General features: G+C 45.2%; 1 protein-coding gene across 34 annotated transcripts in view; it reads right to left on the bottom strand.

Annotated features, from left to right (window-relative positions):
• LOC147116285 (cyclic nucleotide-gated channel beta-1-like) overlaps positions 1–16,287 on the bottom strand; it is a 441,619-nt gene that overhangs the window by 249,598 nt on the left and 175,734 nt on the right. For 17 of the 34 annotated variants that reach the window (XM_085991081.1, XM_085991080.1, XM_085991082.1 and 14 more), the window contains 2 exons: positions 14,854–14,907; positions 4,711–4,764 (listed from right to left, as the gene is read on the bottom strand). The exons of 11 other annotated variants lie outside the window; for them this stretch is intronic. In XM_085991081.1, coding sequence (XP_085847207.1) covers positions 4,711–4,764; positions 14,854–14,907 — 108 coding nt within the window. The remainder of the gene's footprint in view (positions 1–4,710; positions 4,765–14,853; positions 14,908–16,287) is intronic. 6 more of the 34 variants (XM_085991084.1, XM_085991102.1, XM_085991094.1 and 3 more) reach the window with 1 other exon arrangement.

Genomic DNA, 16,287 nt, shown 5'->3' on the forward strand with positions numbered 1-16,287 from the left:
TGGGCAGTTTTGGTTACACAACCTCAAGAGGGATGTAGACTCATCAGAAATAATTTCAAGAGTGTCCAGGATCTAAATTATGAAGAAAGAGTTAAGCGACTAAGCATATTTTTACACAAGTGCAGGCTGAGGGTAGACTTAATACACTCCTACAAAATAAAACAGATATGGTTGAAGTAAACAAGCTACAGTAGTTAATTGAACAATGAGCATAGAGACTAGACGATTCAAGTAAATAAATTCACAAGACCAGGCAAGGCTAGAGATCAGAAAAATAATTCCACAGGGTACTGGCAGGTGAGACTTTCTGCTCTGCCCACAACACCGGCTGAAGTGTGGCTGGGCGGGGCTAGCGTCTGCCCCTCAGCTAAGTTGCTGACCCCTGGGAATCTTCTGGGGCCAGCCTCAGGTCAATTTTTTTTCGTGACTCCTGGCTGTATGTCCACTTGCACCACACATGCATACGCACACATACACTTAAAGACACACACACACACCTGGGTGGTAATCTGGGGGTAGATTGATTTAATGGAATGATAATTGGGCAGGTTCTATAAAAGAAAGAACTTGCACATATAGCGCCTTTCATGACCCGAGGAGCTCACTGCTGCAGGAATCCAGCAGCTGCAGCATCGTAAAGGGTCCAACAGACCCAACTAATACAAAACGTTTGCTATGAGAACGTGCCAGGAATCTACCCAAATGGATCACTTCACTCTCTATTGAACCCACACACTGCATTGCGCTCCACATAAGATTAGTGGCGTGTTCTGATGATCCCCAGTAATGCCGGACACCTGTTATAGACAGGAATCCTTACATTCAGAGTTTCTATGGCGATAATGACTGATAACAGGCCCATGATACCATCATTACTGCCTTATCAGAGAATGCCTACCCATATATGGGCAGGTACGTCCAGTATGTCTCGGACGTGACGCTGGCGCAGAACCTGCTGGGGGCTGGGCCGCACGGCTCCCCACTCGATTACTCATCCTGCCTGCCTGAGTAATACTGGAAAAGTGATATAACTCAGCTGGGAAATCCTGCCTGTGAAACAGACTCCCAGAGAGGGTAACGCATCCAGGGTCAATTGCATCTTTAAAAGGGAGTAGGTTCAATATCTGTTGATGAGAGGGACTGAGGGTAATAGAGATATTATAGAACAGTATGACATTGATTACAAATGAGGCAGGGTTAGGAATTTATTGTTCCTTACATAGAAACATAGAAGATAGGAGCAGGAATAGGCCAATCGGCCCCTCGAGCCTGCTCCACCATTCAATGAGATCATGGCTAATCATCCAAACTCAGTACCCTGTCCCTGCCTTCTCCCCATATCCCTTGATCCCTTTAGCCTTAAGAAATATATCCAACTCCTTCTTGAATATATTTAATGAATTGGCCTCTACTGCCTTCTGTGGTAGAGAATTCCACAGGTTCACCACTCTCTGGGTGAAGAAATTCCTCCTCATCCCTGTCCTAAATTGCATACCCCTTATCTTTAGACTGTGACCACTGGTTCTGGACTCCCCTGCCATCAGGAACATCCTTCCTGCATGTAGTCTGTCTAGTCCTGTTAGAATTTTATGTTTCAATGAGATCCCCTCTCATTCTTCTAAACTCCAGCAAGTATAAGCCCAATCGACCCAATCTCTCCTCATACGTCATTCCTGCCATCCCAGGTATCAGGCTGGTGAATCTTCTCTGCACTCCCTCCATGGCTAGAACATCCTTCCTCAGATAAGGCAACCAAAACTGCACACAATGCTCAAGGTGTGGTCTCACAAAGGCCCTATACAACTGCAGCAAGACATCCTTGTTCCTGTACTAGAATCCTCTTGCTACGAAGGCCAACATACCATTTGCCTTCTTAACCGCCTGCTGCACCTGCATGCTTACCTTCAGCGACTGGTGCACAAGGACACCCAGGTCTCGTTGCACTTCCCCTTCTCCCAATCTGTTGCCATTCAGATAATAATCTGCCTTCCTGTTTTTGCCACCAAAGTGGATAACCTCGCATATATCCACATTATACTGCCATACATCTGCCCAATCACCCAACCTGTCCAAATCATCCTGGAGTTTCTCGGCATCCTCCTCACAGCATACACGCCCACCCAGCTTTGTGTCATCTGCAAACTTGGAGATATTACATCTAGTTCCCCATTAATATATATTGTGAATAGCTGGGGTCCTAGCACCGATCCCTGCGGTACCCCACTAGTCACTGCCTGCCACTCGGAAAAAGAGCCATTTATTCTAACTCTTTGCTTCCTGTCTGCCAGCCAGTTCTCTATCCAAGTCAGTACCTTGCCCCCAATCCCATGTGCTTTAACTTTACACGCTAATCTCTTATGCGGGACCTTATCGAAAGCCTTCTGAAAGTCCAAATACAGGAGACTTTGGTTTATCCGGAGGTTGTATGTCCGGAAACCTCGATCTACCGGCAGAAATCAGGAGCCATTCTGTTAGGTTGTTTTTCTTCTCGTGGCTTTTTTTTCCAACAGTCAGGCTTTGGAAAGTCTCTCTGAAGCTGTTGCTAAGCTACAGAGATGCTTCCAAGGTACGGGCCGACTGTTTGAAGCTGTTGCTAAGCAACAGTGTTTATTGTCAGATACGGAGATGAAAAGCTCCGTATGCTTCAACATTAACTTTGTATGTCCGGCAGTTTTGATAGATCGGCAACAGCTCGGTCCCGTCGGTGCCGGATATAACAAAGTTTCCTGTACACCACATCCACTGGTTCTCCCTTATCTATTCTACCAGTTACAGCCTCAAAAAATTCCAGTAGATTAGTCAAGCACGATTTACCTTTTGTAAATCCATGTTGACTTTGTCCGATCCTGTCACTGTTTTCCAAGTGCTCTGCTATTACATCTTTTATAATGGACTCTAGCATTTTCCCCACTACCGATGCCAGGCTTACCGGTCTATAATACCCCGTTTTCTCTCTACCACCTTTTTTGAAAAGTGGGGTAACATTAGCTACCCTCCAATCCATGGGAACTGTTCCAGAATCTATAGAATTTTAACAGATGACCAGCAATGCATCTACTATAGATGCATTACTACAGTAAGAAGTCAACAGGTAGTGCTGGTGGGGAAAAATAATTATACATGGGGCGCAATTTTCCCAGCCCCAAGGAGGCGGGTTTTGAGGCGGGACAGTTGGCAAAATGGGGAAAAACTGAGGGCAGGTTCGGAACCCGCCTCCGTGTAATTTTGCCGGAGGTGGGTTTCATGGGTGCGATTCGGTCCTGCCTCCATCAGACGGAAGAGGTAGTTGAGACCCTTAAATAGTAGTTAAGGGCCTCTATAATCCTATTTTGACAGGTCTTTGTTATTTTACCACATTTTCAGCGATTAGCACTACCCTCCTAAACCACGCCAGCTTATACTGGCGGGTTGAAAAGTGGGTGGCCTCCTCACAGCAAATGGAGCTTTCATCAGGGAGCAGCTGCAGGTGGCAGAACATTTGTTGCAAAGGTCTTTCAGGACTTTTAGCAGGCCTACCGAAGTCAGAGGTGCTGCAGCTTCTATCTCTCAACTGTGGGACCTCCTTGGAAGACCCTCTCTCTGCTTGGACTGAGCGCTTCTCCAACGGAAGTATCTGCCAGCAGCATGGGAACCAATTATTTCCTTTCACCATGGACCTCAGATTTGGATGAGGAGCAGCCATGGCAGCAGCAGAACGAGGCAGCTCCGCAGCAGCAGGAGCCCCAACCTCCTGCTCACCCATCTGATGCTGCACAGTGCAGAAGGCGCCAGTGCATTGAAGCACATCATGCAAGGAATGCACTCACGCTGGCCAGATTTGCATAGGTTGCCCTTTATGGCACATGTGCTTGGCTCCTTCTTAATACGTGATGGACAATGGACATGACTCTTTGGCCTCCTTTCATTCTGACCACCAACCTGACCATGCAAGTGTCACGGAGCCCGCAATGTGGAGCTGCCTAAGCCGAAATAACAGATGCCATCACGCCAACAGTTTGCCATCACCTAATTTTAGTACATTCCCAAAGGGATGGCATTTCATAAATAAACAGAATCAATCACCCAATCTGCACACAGATCTGGAGGTTATATCCCTTGCCAGTTGGACCCACACAGCCTTGGTCTCTTTGGAAGGCCTCTTCCCTGCGCACCTCCCTGCTTGCTCTCGCCTCTCAAGCAGCATACCCAGCACCTCATCAGAGAACCTCGGGGGGGCCCTTGCCTTGGAGCTGGCCATTCTTCAAGGAGATAACAACTTGGAGGTGGTGCAGCACCGACCAAAAACCAGTGGAATGAGTCAAGGCAGCAAGCAGCCCTTAAATGAAGCTGGATAAGTGACGTCAGCAGAGGCGAGTTTCAGTCCCAAAAAACTAATTGGCCCAGGGGAACAAAAATCCTCTGAAATCAACTGGCCAATTAGGGGAAAATCACACATTTTCCCACCTCTCAGTAGAGGCGGGTTTGGAACCCACCCAAACCGAAACCCGCCTCCAACCCGACTCCATTGGGAAAATCACCCCGATGGACTCTGGATAGACTGCATTCTGAATGGACTCAGTTTCATTTAGTAGCTCCAGATTTACTAAGGTCCTTATTCCCTCATCATTCACTCTGTCACCCCCCACCACCACACTCTCACTTTCTCCCTCACTCTCTCCCATTCCTTCTCTCCGTCATCCCCTCTCTCAGGAAGGAAGGTGAAGGACTCACTCTGCCGGTGGTAAATCTTCACAGCTCTTGGTTTCTTCACACACCGGCACTGGACTAACAGGCAAAACAAATAGAAATGAACATCAGCACATCGCCTGTCTCTATAAATTTACACACAGACACAGTCAGTGGTTTCTCATTCTGAGGTTATTTATTTCTGTGTGTAAACCTAAGGAACAATATTTCACTAAAACCTAAAAACAAATGAAAGTTTAGTAACATTTTTCTTTCACTTTACAAACAGAGGAAACTATATCCCCCGTGTGTAGAGTGAATACACACACTGAAGATGGGCTGCTGAATTTTTAGTGTTTTTAGTGTTTAAAGTGGGGGAAAAAAAGGTTCATTTCAAGTTTAAAAAGGTTTTAAAGTTAAAGTTAGTTCTAGTTAAGTTAGTTTAGTTTGTTTAGTTAAGTTTAAGTTTAGTTTAGTCTAGATTAAGCAAGGAAGTAAAAGACCACCAAAGAGACCACCAAAGGAAAAAAAACCAGAGGAAATTAGAAAAAAAAAGCCAAAGAAAAAAAAGAAATAAGGGAAAAAAAAATATACAAACCAAAGAACAGCGGCCGCACGGGGCCACAGCAGCAGCAGAAGCGAGGTGACTCGGCCGCATCGGGAACCGAGGCGCGAAGGCCGCACGGAGACGCAGCGGCAGCCGGAGCGAGGAGACTCGGGGAGGCCGCTTCGGGAAACGAGGCGAATCGGGGAGGCCGCACGGAGACGCAGCGGCAGCCGGAATGAGGTGACTCGGGGAGCCCGAGCGGCGAACGAGACACGGCCCGATCGGCAGCCGCAGTCCAGCACCCGAGCGACGGCCGCAGTCCAGCACCCGAGCGATGACCGCAGTCCAGCACCCGAACGGCGAACGAGGCACAGCCCGAGCGGCGGCTGGGCTAGAAAGCCCGGGAAAGGCCCAAGGAGCCAGGCCCAGAGACCTCTGAGGAGAAGGGGAGCAACCAGAAGGCTTCCAGAAGCAAACCAAGACTGTGAGTACAGGGCCCAGGGAGGGAGACTGAAGCCAGGGAAAGGCCCGAGGAGCCAGGCCGAGACAGAGGCACAGAGACCTCTGAGGGGGAGGGGAACAGCCCGAAGGCACCGGGAAACAGCGGCTCACAGACCCAGACCTGAGAAGGGTGAACCCAGAAGCCGAGGCCCAGGGACCACGGGGTCGGAGAGGGGGACCGGGAAAGTTCGCGAACAGGGAGAGGGAAACACCAAACCCGGGGCCCCAGAAAAGCTTATTCTAAGATCAACAATACTTTACCAAAAATGAGCGAATCAGAAGATCCACAACAGCCCCGCTTCCAGGTTCCCCCCAACACCGCAAAAAAAGCTATAAAAGCGATCAAGCATGAGCAGATGAGAGAAAAACCAGAAACACTTTTTGCTGACTGTTACAACAATGGGACAAAAAGTAACCTCATTTTCTACTCAGATCAGCCAGTGGCTTGGATCACAGCAATAAAATCACACTATACCAATGTTAAGCTAGAAAATACCGCAAATGGGTCCATAATGAAAATTAACACACCAGGAGACAGTTCAACTACGACGGTCAATGCGTACAATACCGGAACAATATTAGTGCAAGGCAACCTCGACAAATTTGCAACGGCCTTCAGGACACTGAAAAAATTAACTAAGGGGGGAAGGAACAGCCCCAGAGTGGCCCGCACTCCCCCCAACATTGACAACTTACCAGGAGAAAATCTGCCTGGTCAGGAGGTGAACGAGCCACACAGTTCAAACCAGACACTAACCCCGGGGAACCACAGCCACACGATACAACTGACAAACCCCAGCATAACTACCAGGGAGGAAGCCACACATAGTCCCCCTACCATTCCCAGCTCACCAAGAGAAGAGCAGCATAGCCAGGAAGTGAGTGAGCCCTCCAGGGCTGACCAGCCTAACCAGGAAGTGAGTGAGCCTTCCAGGGCCGACCAGACACATACCCCGGGATCACACAGCCAGATACAACCAAAAGATAAATTTAATCAATTAGAGATAGAGATGGTTAAACTTAGAGAGGACTTCCTCAAAATGAATGACGATCAAAATCAGGAGAGGGAGAGACACAAGAGAGAGCTGAAGCTACTTGAGAACCAGGTGAATCTACTTAGGAATCAGGTGAAAGAGCTGCAGGAAAAAGAAGAGAGCCATAGAGGAGAGATAACACCATTAGACCAGCAACCAGAGGCTAGAGATAAGACAAGACAGAGCCGGACGGAACGGCTGCACTCCCACACGGAACAAAAGCAACAGACACACAATACAAGGGGTGCCACACAGACCGACCAGCATACTGATTCGCAATCTTCCCCCACCACCGTGGAACCACAAGCGGGCCGCTCACAAGAGGTACGCACACACCAGACACCCCAGCCCAGCACACACACTATGAGTCCAAGCGAAAGCCACCAGACAGTAAACACAAACAAGGCTGACGTTGTAATACTCATAGACTCAAATGGGAAATTTCTATGGGAGAAAAAGCTATTCCCTAGAAGTAAAGTAGAAAAGATCTGGTGCCCAACAACAAACAGAGCCATGGGATGGCTGACCAAAGCCAGATTAGGCTCCCCCCAACACATAATAATACACACGGGCACAAATGACCTAAAGACCCAACAGAAAGAAGTAGCAACATCGCTCAGAGCAATGATTAGGAAAGCAAGCAGTACATTTCCAAACACTAGAATCACTGTTTCCACAATATTGCCGAGAACAGACTTCAACAACAACACAATTCATGAGATAAATGCCAGCATAGCAAGAGAATGCGAATCAAACCACAACGTACACCTGGCCCAACACCCCACCCTCGATGAGGAATGTCTTTACGACCACGTCCACATCCAAAGGCAAAGAATATCGATCTTTGCTAAAGCCCTGAAGGACGTCGCTTTTAACCGGGTCCATACCCAGACTCCAAGAGGACCCCCCCCCCGACCACCAGAGATCAGCGGGGTACATATCAGGAACACTACAAGGACCACCAACACACCAACCGAGACCAGAGAGGATCCCCATGCAAAACAACAATATCAGACCTGCACCACTCCTGTCCCACAGGGGAATAGGACTGCTCCCAGCCAGACAGAGGGAGAGATGCACAGGACGTACGCAATACCTCAGACAGAAACAATCCATTAAGAGACAATAAGCAGATGTGCAGCAGCATCTACTTCCGCCTTATGGATCAAGGACTAATTAATAGAAAGAACTGTAACCAAATTGTATTAACTTTTGTAGACAACTGATGTGATCTTTTTTTTCCCCACACTTAGACACGACAAACACGTACCACTCTTTAACCTATCATAGTAAAAGATCAAACTTAACATGAAATCCTTATATATTTCGACCTGGAATATCCAAGGTCTACGCTCTTCACTGCGAGAAGTGAAAAGTAGGACCCCAGAGTTCATAGATGAAACTAAAGACCTAGATATTATAATTTTACAGGAAACTTGGTATAAAGGAAAAGGACACACTGGCTGTCCCCAAGGGTACACTGAGCTGGTGGTCCCCTCCAATAAATTACCAAGTGTAACCCAAGGCAGAGACTCCGGAGGCATACTGATCTGGTTTAAAACAGAACTTAAGAATTACATCAAATTTATAAAAAAGGGCGAAAACCATATGTGGCTCAAACTTGAGAGGGAGATTATCTCAAACACCCAAGATGTTTACATTTGCGCACTTTATATCCCTCCAATCGATTCCCCGTACTTTAAAGAGGACACCTTCTCCAACATGGAGGGGGAAATTATCCAATACCAGGCCCAGGGGAACATGTTGATCTGTGGGGACCTCAATTCAAGAACGGGCAAAGAACCAGACTTCACCAATAATCAGGGAAACAATTACATTTTCGGGAATAACCACTTTGACATCCCTTCCCTTCCATACAGGCATAACTGCGACAAGCAGTCAAATACCAACGGAAAACAGCTACTACAGCTCTGTCGAAACCTGGGTCTGTACATTGTCAATGGTAGGTTCATAGGAGACCTCCTAGGAAGATCGACCTATTGCTCACCTCTTGGCTGCAGCACAGTAGACTATATGATTACAGACTTAGACCCATCCTCTTTCAGAGCATTCACAGTCAAACCACAAACAACACTGTCAGATCACAGTCAAATTACTATGTTCCTCAAAAAGACAGAAACAAACAACATAGAAACACAACCCAGTAAACTGTACAACACCAAAAAATCGTACAGATGGGCCAGAAACGACACGGAAAAATACCAGAAAACAATTAGCAATGCATCAACTCAAGCTCTCTTAGACACCTTTCTGGATAACATATACACTCACAATAAAGAAGGCGTAAACCGGGCAGTTAGTAAACTAAACAATATTTTTGATAATTTGGCAACAAATGCAAACTTGAAAGCTCGCAAGAACAAACCCAAAACAAAAAACTATGAAAAATGGTTTGACCGAGATTGCCATAACATGAGGAAAAAACTCAGAAAAATATCAAACCAAAAACACAGACATCCAGAAAACGAGGAACTACGCCTTACTTATTGTCAGACACTAACACAATACAGAAACACACTCAGAACCAAAAAAGAGCAATATATTAAGAATACACTTAGCTCCATGGAGGAATCCATTGATTCCAATTGTTTCTGGGAAAACTTGAAAACACTACACAAAAAACAACACAACGATTTGGCCATTCAAAATGGGGACACATGGGTAAACCACTTTGAAAAATTATACCAGAAAAACACACTAAGACCAGAGCAACACCAAATATGCAAAAAACTGGAAAAGCTAGAAATGGCCATAAAAGATAACCAAAACCCGCTGGACGCCATAATAACAGAAAAAGAACTTCTTGAAAAACTCAAGGACCTGCGACCAGGAAAAGCCTGCGGGACAGACGGCATACTAAACGAGATGATTAAACACACAGACAACAAAATGAAACTGGCTATCCTAAAACTCTTCAACTTGGTTCTGAGTGTCGGTTATTTCCCTGATATCTGGAACAAAGGACTCATAACGCCCATATACAAAAGTGGGGACAAAATCGACCCAAACAACTATCGAGGCATCTGTGTAAACAGTAACCTGGGGAAGGTATTCTGTAGCATCATAAACAAAAGACTTATAAACTTCCTTGAGGAGCACAATGTCTTGAGTAAAAGCCAAATTGGATTCCTGCCAAACTATAGAACATCCGATCATATCTTCACCCTACAGACCCTAATTGACAAACACGTTCACCATAACAAAAGCAAAATCTACGCATGCTTTGTAGATTTCCAGAAGGCTTTCGACTCCATCTGGCATGACGGTTTATTCCTGAAACGTATCGAAAGTGGGGTAGGAGGGAAAACATATGATGTAATTAAATCAATGTATACAAACAACAAATGTGCAGTTAAAATTGGAGACAAACAAACAAAATACTTCCCACAGGGGCGGGGGGTGACGCAGGGCTCGCCAATCTCACCGACACTCTTTAATATTTACATAAATGGATTGGCAAAACTACTTGAACAATCTACAGCACCCGGCCTCACCCTATATGAATCCAAGGTTAAATTCCTCCTCTATGCAGACGACCTGGTTCTGCTGTCACCTACTAAAGAGGGGCTACAGCAAAACCTGGACCTGCTGGAGTCGTACTGCCAGATTTGGGCCCTGACAATAAATCCCCAAAACACCAAAGTCCTTGTGTTCCAGCAAAGATCCAAACATCAGGGACCCAAAATAAATTTCACAGTAGGAACAACCAAAATTGAACAAACCACTAACTACACATACTTGGGCTTAAAAATCAGTTCTACGGGAAACTTCAAACTGGCTGTGAATGAACTGAAAGAGAAAGCAAGAAGGGCTTTCTATGCCATCAAAAAATCAATCCAAATAGAAATCCCAATTAGCATTTGGCTCAAAATTTTCAAATCAGTAATTGAACCAATTGCACTCTATGGCAGTGAGGTATGGGGACCGCTAACTCAACAAGAATTTGCAAAATGGGACAAACACCCAATTGAGATCCTACATGCAGAATTCTGTAAAAGTATCCTCCGGACTCAAAGGAAAACAGTAAACAATGCATGCAGGGCGGAACTAGGCCAATATCCATTAATAATCACTATCCAAAAAAGAGCCACCAAATTTTGGAATCACCTACAAATGAGCAATCCCCAATGCTATCACTACGACGCCCTGAAATGCCAAGAGCTGACCATAAAGAAGAATACCCTCAGTCAACTAGTCCTGGGACTCAGTGAAGTAACTACTAACAATACTAACAATAACCAGCCCCAGGACAGTGACAGGGTTACACAAAGAATTCGACCCAACACAATCGTCGCTAAGCAAAAGGAAAAATATCTGACATATTGGGCAGAAACAACAAAAACCCAAAGCAAACTCAATTGCTACTTGGCCCTAAACAGACAATACAACATAGCTGATTACCTGACCATGGTAAAGGATAACAAACTGAGAAGAACCTTGACAAGGTACAGACTTAGCGAACATAGCCTAGCGATCGAAAAAGGCAGACACAGGCAGACCAGGCTGCCAAGAGAGGACAGGATATGCTCTCACTGCAGTCAGGGAGTGGTGGAGACAGAGATGCACTTCCTCACAGCTTGTGGAAAATATCAGGGCATCAGGGAGAATTTCTACCAAAAATTCTCACAAATATGCCCTGATTTCAGAAACCTGAATGACAACCAAAAACTCCCATTCCTACTGGGAGAGGAGAGAAGCTGTATAACACTGGCGGCACACTATGTTACAGCTTGCCATGAACAGAGGGACAACCAGTAAACTAAGAAAAGAATATATATAAACAATGCGAATGTATATTTATACACTCAGGGATATACCTGTTTATACACTGTATGAATAGAACTGCGTTTATGTGCTAAACCATAAATGTATTTTGATGCTTTGGCAACATAAGATGTAACTTATCATGCCAATAAAGCGATTTGAATTGTGAATTGTGTGTGTCTGCTTGTGGCTATGTATATGTGTATATACCGGTATAAGTATGCAGACTCACCCACACAATCTGTGACATATGTTACACAGGAACACTTGTGCGGTGATGCAAATTTGATGAAACTATACGTGTGAATGAATGTATATAAAAGGGTAGATTCTCCCCATTCTTGCTACATTGCACAGACCACAAAATTGCAGGTGTGCAGCCTGCAGGATTGCAATTCATGCTTGCAGTGGGTCAGTGCCCTCGCAATGGGTGAGGACTTGGAAAATCTACCATAAAGTGTGCTATAAACATCTCACTCGCTCCTTCACAGTTAGATAGTCATAAGAACATAAGAATATAAGAAGTAGGAGCAGGAGTAGGCCATACGGCCCCTCGGGCCTGCTCCGCCATTCAATAGGATCATGGCTGATCCGAATCTAGACTCACGTCCACTTCCCTGCCCTCTCTCCATAACCCCTAATTCCCTTATCTGCTAGGAAACTGTCTATCTCCATTTTAAATGTATTTAATGTTGCAGCTTCTGCAGCTCTCTGGGGTAGAAAATTCCATAGATTTACTACCCTCTGATGAAGAAGTTTCTCCTCATCTCAGTTTTGAAATGGCAGCCCCTTATTCTTAGATTATGCCCCCTAGTTCTAGTCTCACCCATCAGTGGAAACATCCTCACCGCATCCACCCGATCAAGCCCCCTCACAATCTTATATGTTTCGATAAGATCGCCTCTCATTCTTCTGAACTCCAATGAGTAGAGTCCCAACCTACTCAACCTTTCCTCATACGTCAACCCCCTCATCTCCGGAATCAACTGAGTGAACCTTCTCTGAACCGCCTCGAGAGCAAGTATATCTTTTCTTAAATATGGAAACCAAAACTGCACGCAGTATTCCAGGTGTGGCCTCACCAATACCCTATATAACTGCAGCAAGACTTCCCTGTTTTTATACTCCATCCCCCTTGCAATAAAAGCCAAGATTCCATTGGCCTTCCTGATCACCTGCTGCACCTGCATACTAACTTTTTGTGTTTCATGCACCAGGACCCCCAGATCCCTTTGTACTGTAGCACTTTACAGTTTCTCTCCATTTAGATAATAACTTGCTCTTTGATTTTTTCTGCCAAAGTGCATAACCTCACACTTTCCAACATTATATTGCATCTGCCAAATCTCTGCCCACTCACTTAGCCTGTCTATGTCCTTTTGCAGGTTTTTTATGTCCTCCTCACGCACTGCTTTCCCTCCTATCTTTGTATCGTCAGCAAACTTGGATATATTGCACTCGGTCCCTTCCTCCAAATCGTTAATATAGATTGTAAAGAGTTGGGGTCCCAGCACTGACCTCTGCGGAACACCACTAGTTACTGATTGCCAGCCCGAGAATGAACCATTTATCCCAACTCTTTGTTTTCTGTTAGGTAGCCAATCTTCCACCCATGCCAGTATATTACCCCCAATCCTGTGATTTCTTATCTTGATCAGTAATCTTTTGTATGGAACCTTGTCAAATGCCTTTTGGAAGTCCAAATACACTACATCCACTGGTTCCCCTTTATCCACCCTGTATGTTACATCCTCAAAGAATTCGAGCAAATTTGTCAAACATGACTTCCCCTTCATAAAACTATGCTGACTCTGTCCTATTAAATTATGTTTATCCAAATGCTCTGTTACTGTTTCCTTAATAATGGACTCCAACATTTTGCCAACCACAGATGTTAGGCTAACTGGTCTATATTTTCCAGCTTTTTGTCTACTTCCCTTCTTAAATAAGGGTGTTACATTAGCAGTTTTCCAATCTGCCGGGACCTTTCCTGAGTCCAGGGAGTTCTGGAAAATAATCACCAATGCATCCACAATCCCTACCGCCACTTCTCTCAAGACCCTAGGATGTAGGCCATCAGGTCCGGGGGATTTATCCGCCTTAAGTCCCATTATTTTACTGAGTACCATCTCCTTAGTGATTTTAATCGTGTTTAGCTCCTCCACCACCGCCCCCCACCATTGCCCCCTGTTTGTCCAGTGTTGGGATATTTTTAGTGTCCTCTACTGTAAAGACTGATACAAAATATTTGTTCAGCGTCTTTGTCATCTCCATGTTCCCCACCACTAGTTTCCCGGTCCCATCCTCTAAGGGACCAACGTTCACTTTAGCCACCCTTTTTCTTTTTATACAGCTGTAGAAACTCTTGCTATCTGTTTTTATATTTTTTGCTAGTTTACTTTCATAGTCTATCTTCCCTTTCTTAATTAATCTTTTAGTTATTGTTTGCTGGCTTTTAAATGCTTCCCAATCTTCTATCCTCCCACTAGATTTGGCTACTTTATATGCCCTTGTTTTCAGTCGGATACTATCCTTTATTACTTTACTAAGCCACGGATGGCTGTCTTTTCTTTTATTCCCCTTTTTCCTCAGTGGAAAATATTTATCTTGAAAGATGTTAAATATCTCCTTGAATGTAGACCACTGCTCTTGTACCGTCTTACACTTTAATCTGTTTTCCCAGTCCACTTTAGTCAATTCTACTCTCATACCTTCATAGTCTCCTTTATTTAAGCTCAGTACGCTGGTTTGAGATCCAACTCTCTCATCCTCAAACTGAATTTGGAATTCAACCATATTATGGTCACTCATTCCAAGGGGATCCTTTACTAGGACATTTTTTTATTAATCCTGTCTCATTACACAGGACCAGATCTAAGATTGCCTGCTCCCTGGTTGGTTCAGTTACATACTGCTCAAGGAACCCGTCCCTAATGCACTCTATGAACTCTTCCTCAAGGCTGCCATGCCCAATTTGATTAGTCCAGTCAATATGAAAGTTAAAATCCCCCATGATTATAGCTGTTCCCTTATTACAAGCCCCAACTATTTCCTGATTTATACTCCGACCAACTCATTTAACACCCGCACGTGCAGTGAAAGAATCACTCACTTTTCACTGACACACTTCCTCACTTCATCCCTCTCTCTCATTTGGTCATCCCTCATTTCTCACTCTGTTTCTCTCCCTCTTTCACATTTCCCTTCTTTCCTCACTCCAGACATTTTATTCCTTCACTCCACAACATTCACTCTCTATGTCGCCTTGCAGTCCCATCTCTCCCTCATCCCCCCTCTAAGGAAGGAAGGTGAAGGACTCACTCTGCTGCTAGTAAATCCTCATTGCTCTCGGCTTCTTCACAAATCTGCACCGATCTGATGGACAAAGCAAAGAGAAATAAACAGCTGCACACAGCGTGGGGCAGAAGATCCATGGCGGGGTGGTGGGACATTCTGATATAAGTGCCAGGATCCGCCAGCTGGGAACCTCAGCCGCTGATCCTGGTGAATGTTCTGGAGTCAGGGGGAAGCTTCCCTAATTTGTAGGCCCGCACCAATAGTGAAAAGAATTTGGGAGTGGTGAGCGACCAAACCCTGGTCAACGTGAAGCAGTTATCAATAAGGCAAAGTGGGTACTGAGGCATCTCTAAAGGGTATTGGATCAAAACATTGCATGGATGAATGGTGGGGAGAATGGTGGGCAGTTTTGGTTACACTACCTCAAAAATGATGTAGACTCATCAGAAATAATTTCAAGAGTGTCCAGGATCTAAATTATGAAGAAAGAGTTAAGCGACTAAGCTTATTTTTGCACAAGAGAAGACTGAGAATAGACTTAATACAATCCTACAAAATAAAATAGATATGGTTGAAGTAAACAAGCTAGTTAATTGAACAATGAGCATAGAGACTAGACGACTCAAGTACAAAATTCACAAGACCGGGCAAGGCTAGAGATCAGAAAAATAATTCCACAGGGTACTGGCAGGCGAGACTTTCTGCTCTGGCCACAACACCGGCTGAAGTGTGGCTGGGCGGGGCTAGCGTCTGCCCCTCAGCTAAGTTGCTGACCCCTGGGAATCTTCTGGGGTCAGCCTCAGGTCAATGTTTTTTTTGTGACTCATGGCTGTATTTCCACTTGCACCACACATGCATACGCTCACGTACACTTAAACACACACACACCTGGGCGGTAACCTGGGGGATAGATTGATTTAAATGGAATGATAATCGGGCAGGTTCTATCAAAGAAAGAACTTGCAGATATAGCGCCTTTCACGACCTGAGGAGCTCACTGCTGCAGGAATCCAGCAGCTGCAGCAGCTTAAAGGGTCCAACAGCCCCAACTGATACAAAACGTTTGCTACGAGAACGTGCCAAGAATCCACCCAAATAGATCACTTCACTCTCTATTGAACCCACTCACTGCATTGCGCTCCACATAAGGTTAGTGGCACGTTCTGATGATCCCCAATAATGCTGGACACCTGTTATAGACAGGAATCCTTACATTCAGAGTTTCTAAGGTGATAATGACTGAAAACAGGCCCATGACACCATCATTACTGCCTTATTAGAGTATGCCCACCCATATATGGGCAGGTACATCCAGTATGTCTCGCACATGACACTGGCGCAGAACCCGCTGGGGGCTGGGCCGCACGGCTCCCCACTCGATTACTCACCCTGCCTGCCTGAGTAATACTGGAAAAGTGGTATAACTCAGCTGGGAAATCCTGCCTGTGAAACAGACTC

This window comes from Somniosus microcephalus, chromosome 6, assembly GCF_052327205.1.
Source record: "Somniosus microcephalus isolate GS21.2 chromosome 6, FLI_Smic_1.0, whole genome shotgun sequence".
NCBI classification, from domain to species: domain Eukaryota; kingdom Metazoa; phylum Chordata; class Chondrichthyes; order Squaliformes; family Somniosidae; genus Somniosus; species Somniosus microcephalus.